This window comes from Lactuca serriola, chromosome 2 (genome assembly GCF_051521515.1).
Source record: "Lactuca serriola cultivar US96UC23 chromosome 2, Lser_US96UC23_V15, whole genome shotgun sequence".
Lineage (NCBI taxonomy): Eukaryota > Viridiplantae > Streptophyta > Magnoliopsida > Asterales > Asteraceae > Lactuca > Lactuca serriola.
The window spans coordinates 117,120,119-117,127,503 of NC_136409.1; the positions used below are offsets into that span (position 1 = coordinate 117,120,119).

At 38.1% G+C, this 7,385-nt stretch overlaps 1 protein-coding gene across 1 annotated transcript; it reads left to right on the forward strand.

Moving 5' to 3' along the window:
- Positions 1-2,490: 2,490 nt before the first annotated feature.
- On the forward strand, positions 2,491-3,732 carry LOC145089508 (uncharacterized). Its single transcript, XM_079027938.1, has 2 exons — positions 2,491-2,748; positions 2,848-3,732. The coding sequence occupies exons 1-2, from the start codon at positions 2,491-2,493 to the stop codon at positions 3,730-3,732; spliced, it is 1,143 nt and encodes a 380-aa protein (XP_078884064.1).
- The last annotated feature ends 3,653 nt before the right edge of the window (positions 3,733-7,385 follow it).

The following is a 7,385-nucleotide window of genomic DNA, read 5'->3' on the forward strand; positions in this document are numbered from 1 at the left end:
CAAGGAACAACAAATAAAGTGAGTTATCAGTCCTAAGTCCTTTCAACCTTACTTATATAACTATATCTATATAGATATGATTTTGACAATATATAAGTTTAAAAGAGTTTAATAAAAAGTTTAACATATGAAAGAGTTTTAACCATTTGAATGGAAACAGATGACTTGATGCCAGTTTATAAAACGTTTTGAAGAGTTTGTTGGATAAAACAGTTTGAAGTATAAGAAAATTCACTTGTTTGATAGTTATTAATCACATGTGATTGATATAATAACTATAATAGTTCTACTTGTATTATCCCCCATAAAAGCATTTAAAATCATTTAAAAGATAAGTTAAGTGGTATGAACTCACCTGTAGTGAGTGATGCGAATGTAAGATCCATTTAGGATGCTAAGTGTCAAGTGAAGCCTCGAGCACAAACGGATCCTAATAAGCATATAATGATACATATATGGATATAATTAGTGTATATAAAAACTAATCATGATAGGACACCACCTTAAGGACTAGGAAACACTTGGATTGAAGTGTTACAATCACATGTGATTGCACATAAAGGGGGTTTACGGCCACACATGGTGTTTACGTCCCAACTTTTTTACAGCCATGCGGTTTAAGGTCCTATGTGTTTATGGCCATACATTCATGAAGACATGTGCCAAAGAGTGTTTTATGGTCCTATTTGGCATCAAGGAAGTGTGTCTCGACCGATTCCTAGCCTTAAGAAGAGTTTATGGCCAAACTAGGGACTTTAACATGGGTTTATGGCCAAGGGAGATGCTCATGGTCGTAAACTCTCATTGTTCTTGGGAAATGGTTGTTTTCAAGGGTGTAAGATAAGTGCTTCTATAGGATACCTAGTATTTGGAAGATTACTTACATTTTGAAGCTTGAAGGGGGTGTTTAAGGTCCAAAAACTAGTGTGTGTTCTTGGTGTTCTTGGTGTCCTTGAAGATCTAACCCAAAAAGATGAATTTCATTGATGAAATCAAAGGGTGATACTAGATAAAGAAGAATAACACCTAATAAAATGGAAGAAATACCTACTCTTTTGAAGATCAAGGTTAAAATCTTGATGATAGTTGAGAGAGAATCCGAAATCTAGGCTTGGAAGTGTAAGAAATGTCTAGAAATGAGGATAAAACTCATATATGGACATGTGTTTATGGCCAAGGAGGTGTTTACGATCGTAAACTCTAGTTTACGGTCGTAAACTGCTTATGAATGGAGTTTTTGGCTTGTATGTTGCACACTGCACTCTAGAATACACTTCCTAACATTCCTTCTTGAAGGTACTAAGCTTATAACACTCAAACCGACCCTAAACAGTGTTAAAAGATAGCATAAACAAGTCTGACTTTGATTGAATTGAATGATTGTACAAGATAGAAATTTCGGGTTGTTACAGTCTTTGAGAAAATCATGTCTACACAACCGAGCATTTCTTCATCCTCTGCTCCTTCCATTCCAACTAAAAACCTACCACCTCCTCTGAGTGCCCCCCTGCTTAGAGGAAAACGCCTGACACTTCCAAGAAAAATACCCCTCCGGTTACTAACCAAGGAAATTTGGGATCCCTAGGGATCCAGGATCCGAATGCCTCAGTCACTACTACATAACTCTTTGCTATGATAAGGAAAATGATGCAACAGGTGACCCAATAGCAGGAGGAGAATAGAGCTCTGCTCAAAGAAGTGGAAAGGATGAAGGCGGAATTCCAGAAGTCCGAAGGAACAACGCCCACAGTTGTACAACCGAGGATCCTGAACTTTGGTGATGCAGGATCCTTAGAGAATCACCAGAAGAACACAGTTCCTACCACTATGGAGTCACCTTGGGGGACAACTATAGACAACTGAGCATCTATGATCAATGATCTCAATGAGCCTTTCAATACTCCTAGAAACCTTGATTCTAGTTACTTTTTAAACAACAATACTAATAATACTAACTTTACTAACGTTGATGCAGGAATAAATCCAAACTGGGCCAGGGAACTTCAGCAACTAAGACAGATGATCTCAAGTGTACCCGGAGTGGTCCAACCCATACTAGAAGCATCTCCTACAAGTCACAGGATCTCATGATTTTCTCCAGCGATAGACGATACCAAAGTTCCTAAGCACTTCCAAACCCCCAGCATGAAGCTATACGATGGAACTACATATCCTGGAGAGCATATAGCCCAATACAGAGAAAGGATGGAGATCATTCCCATCCTGGGAAACTTGAAGGAAGCTTGCCTATGCAAAGGCTTTGGTTTGACCCTTACATGATCAGCCCTCAAATGGCTGCTAAACGTTCCCCCATACTCTATTACTTCATTCGCACACTTAGCCAATATATTTAATAACCAGTTTTCTTGCAGCAGAACCATCGAAAAGATCACTAGCGATCTCTACCGAGTGGTTAAGGATCCTAATGAGAAACTTATGGAGTTCGTTAACAGGTTTGGTAGGGAAGCTTTGTGCATCCCCAACATCGACATGGCCACCGTTGTAGAAGCCTTCAAAATGGGACTTAGGAAGGATTCACCCTTCTATGAAGACCTTGTGAAGACCCCATACAAAAGATTGGATGAGGTCAGGTGTCGGGCATTGAGGTTCATAAGGCTCAAAGAGGATAGAGAAATCCAGAAGAGAAGCAACCCTTCGATTCAGTATGAGAATCCCAAGAGAAAGGCCGAATCCTCGGCTCCAAGATCCTACAAAGCGAAACCTTATTCCAAACCGGATCATCACAGGGTCAATGCCTTCGAGGATGAGGGAGAAGAGGAAGAACTTCCTATGATCACTGACAATTTGTTTTCTGTGGATATTTCAGGTGTAATTCATGTCATGTAGGATCTTGGAGACAAAACAAGATGGCCGAAGAGAGATAACAAACCCACCACCTGGAAGGCCAAGTCCAAATGGTGTGCTTACCATGAAGACTTCGGCCATATCACAGAGGACTGTATATCCCTGAGAAAAGAAATCATCTACTTGCTAAGCAAGGGAAACCTTAAAGAAATCATTGAGAGAAAAAGACAAAAATCCAAGGAGAACGTCCGGGATGATCACGAGATCCTAGAAAAACTAGGATCTACACTCCCAAACGCTAAGATAATAAATGTTATCTCAGGTGGATCTAACATCTGTGGTACCTCTTATTCGCAGGCGAAAAGACACGCCAAATTCTGTAAAACTGAGAAGGAAGACAGGCCACGGAGAAATACCACGGTCAGCAATGAGAAGGAGATCACGTTTGACGAGACGAACAAGGAAGGAATTCAGGATCCTCACCATGACGGACTCGTGAAAACGCTATATATGGCTAACTATTTTGTCAGAAGGATCCTTGTTGATGGAGGATCCTCGGTTAACATAATACTCCTAGACGCTTTAAAAAGAATGGATATTCCCGAATCAGAGATAATTAAAAGATCCTCGGTCCTCATAGGATTTATCAGGGAGATAAAACATACAATTGGGGAAATAAAGCTACCAATATACATTGAAGGGGTAAACTCTATACAAAATTTCTTTGTTATTGACACCCTATGTTCTTATAATGTGATACTAGGTAAGCCATGGATCCATGAAATGAAAGCAGTGCCATCAATTTACCATCAGTACGTGAAAATGCCTACTCCATGGGGGATAGTAAAGATCATGGGAGATCAAAAAGAAGCCAAGGAATGTTATAAAACCTCCATGAAATCCACAACCAGACCTCAGCAAGCATAGTGTTGGGTCAAAAATATGGTTTATACTTTGCTTTTCTAGGAAAATATATTTTTCTATAATGTAATATGTAATTTTGTGGCTGTGTACGACTGTACACAGGGTGTGCGGTTGTACACACGTGTACGGCTGGTGTCTCATATATATAAGGTGAGGAGTCATGTGAGTGTAAAGGCTATAGAAAAGAGAGAAAATGAGGAGCATGTTCTAGAGAGAGAAAACTAGAGAGAAGAATAGTGTGTGTGAGAGAATCTGTTGTAAGGAGCATCATTCATATTATTGAATACATCATTAGATTCATCTTAATTCTTCTTCTCCTTATCTTCTATTTTCATCTGACATCATCCAATTGATTGGGATTCCGCACCATCAATTGGATCTGATTGATACACAAGTAGATTGTGGACTTACACATAACAATTAAGGCAGGGGCACGACATGTTCTAGAAACAAAGGAGCAAGATGTGAAGGAAGTTCCCTTGGGTATTGAGGATCATGAAGCCAAAGTTCTCATAGGATCCTCAATGCCTGAGCATATCGAATAAGATCTATTGAACTTCCTAAGAACCAGAAGCAAGACATTTTCATGGAAACACGAAGATATGACATGTATAGACAAGAGTATTATTACTCATAAACTTAATATTGATCCTTCTTTCAGACCAATACACCAAAAGAGAATGAAGTTTGCACCCCAAAGGAACCAAATCATTCACGAAGAAGTAGAGAAGCTCCTCAAGACAGGGATGATCAAAGAAGTTCCCATGATGGCTAGCTAACGTGGTTGTCGTAAAAAAGAAAAATGACAAATGGCGAGTGTGTGTGGACTACACGGATCTTAATAAGGCTTGACATAAGGATCCTTTCCCCCTACCACACATTGACTCCATGATAGACACGACGGATAGTCATGAGCTCTTGACTTTCATGGATGCTTTAGCAGGATTCCAAAAAATCCAGATGGAGCCATCCAATCAGGAGGACACGACATTCATAACACCAACAAGTATATATTGTTACACCGCAATGCCTTTCGGTCTTAAAAATGCTGGTGCAACATATCAAAGGTTGGTGAATCGGATATTTAAAGACATGTTGGGGGACACCATGGAAGTTTATATTGACGGCATTGTAGTGAAGTCAATGAAAGCTGAAGATCACCTCTGAGACCTTAAGGAAGAATTTGACATCCTGGACGAATACAATATGAAGCTGAACCCACTCAAATGTCACTTTGGAATGAAGTTAGGCAAGTTCCTTGGATACATGGTAACCAAGAGAGGGATAGAAGCAAGCCCGTAACAGATTAAAGCAATCATGGAACTGAGATCCCCATCTTCAACAAAAGATATCCAAAGGCTAACCGGAAGAGTAGCAGCACTCAATAGGTTCATTTCAAGATCCTCAGAAAGGTGCTAGCCCTTTTACGATATCTTGAAAAAGAACAAGAAATTTGAGTGGAAGGAGGAACACGAGAAAGCCTTCCAGGAACTCAAAAAATATCGGAGCTCTGCACCACTACTAGTAAAGCCTATAGATGGAGAACGACTTCTTCTCTACCTCTCAGTATCTTCAAACGCGGTAAGTGTCATTCTGGCTAAGGATCTTAATGGGGATCAACATCTTATCTACTATGTAAGTAAAAGTCTCTTGGATCCTGAGACCAGATACTCTCACCTCGAAAAATTAATTCTTGACTTAGTAACTGCTTCTACTAAACTAATACATTATACATACTATATACGTAAAAAATAATTATCCTCTTAAGAATGTCATGAGAAAACCAGAAATGTCGGGGAGAATGGAAAAATGGTTGGTGAAGCTAAGCACATTTGACATCAGATACGAACCAAGATCGGCCACAAAATCACAAGTATTAATAGACTTTGTGGCTGACTTTAGCGATGATCGACAAAACAAAGTAGAAATGGAAGCCAAACAACTCCTAGAAGATGAACACCTGGTAAAATGGACAATGTTCACAGATGGAGCTTCAAATAAAAAAGGAACAATGCTATGGATCATATTAAAGTCGCCACAGGGGGACATCCTACCCCAAGCAGTTAGTTGTGAATTCAACACTGCCAACAATGAAGTAGAATACGAAGCACTCATCATGGGACTACAATTGGCTAAGGATCTTCAAATCATGGATCTTCAGGTATTTGTTGATTCTTTATTAATAAAAAATCACTTCAATGGATCTTATGCAGTGAAAGGTGAAAGATTAGCATTATATCTAGAGATCCTCAAAAAATTAGCTTCTGATTCCGAGAACTTTAGCCTAACCCAAGTTCCCAGAGAAGAAAACATAGAAGAAGACACATTAGCCAATTTAGGATCCACATTTAGAATCCCACTAGAGATAAAGATTCCTATAACCCACATAATAATTGTTTGGGTGCAAAGTTCTTCATTCATGACTTTGTAAATGTTTGACTTTTGTAAAACCCACTTGCATGTGGTGCTTTAGCCTTTAGAGCAATTTGGTAGTTAGAGTGAGAGAGAGACATGTAAACACCTCTATATAAGGTGGGTATGTCCACTTGTAGAGGTGTGCTTGAGAGATGTAGAAGTGAGTGTGTAAGTGTGTGTTAATTATGTAGTCTAGATCTAGATCTTTTTTTGTAACACCATATACATTCAATATATCTCTTAAACATCCAAATCACCATGTTCAATTGTGCAAGCTTTAATTCCGCATGCCAAACCATGTTCTTTGTCACTACAATTGGTATCAGAGCGGGTCTTCAAGATCAAGGTGATACTTGAAGAACAATTATCGATTTGGCAAACTATTGTCGCAATTTGAACAATTTTGGTGAGTCTCTCTCAATGATCTTTCGTAATACTTGAATCGTGCGTTACGTTTTTTTTTTTAATTTTGATCAATTTGTTTCGTTGAATCTAATCTGTTTTTACCTCATTGGTGATTCAACAAATTTTTGTCAAGATCAAGACTAAAACCAAATAATGTTGTTACTGTTCATCAAATTTTATTTGATTCAATTCAATTTTAGTCCAGTTTTTGTTCACTAATCCAAACTCGAGCCCAAACAATATCGAATACTGTTCATCATTTCATGAATCCAAATTCCAATCTCATTATTCATTCTTTATGTGAGCCCAATTTGTTATTTTGACTTGATAAACCCATTCACAGTTTTTCGTTATGTACAATGCGCATACATATGTTGTACATTCTTGATTTTCTTCAAGATGTGAGTTCATATGTCTTCATTTTCTCTCGCTATGATTCAATCGAGTCTTAATATTTGATGGTTAAAATTGATTTCAACTGGAACATCAGAATCGAAATCAGATGTTAATAAATTTCTTGATATTAATTTTGATTTTGATTTTGAGCTATCGATGAATATGATGTTCATCGGAATCAACTCATAAAGTCAAAATAGAGTTCCTGTTGTGTTTGATTCAATCTGATTTTGTTGTTTGTATCTTTGAATCAATTTAATGGTGTCAGTTGAAGAACCGATTGCCAAAATCGAATGATATTGCTTGAAATCCAGAAATCGTTTTGTTATGTTGAAAGTCAAAATCGATTTTGGAGATTCTTAAAATTGGAATCGATGATTGATGATTAAAGATTTGGAGATCGAAATCGGTTTTTGTTTTGGATCGTTAACTGAAATCAA

Coding starts and splice junctions, on each gene's coding strand:
- LOC145089508 (XM_079027938.1), top strand. CDS start 2,491: ATGGCCACCGTTGTAGAAGCCTTCAAAATGGGACTTAGGAAGGATTCA. Junction 2,749..2,847: donor CCAAACCGGATCATCACAGG/GTCAATGCCTTC, acceptor CATGTCATGTAG/GATCTTGGAGACAAAACAAG.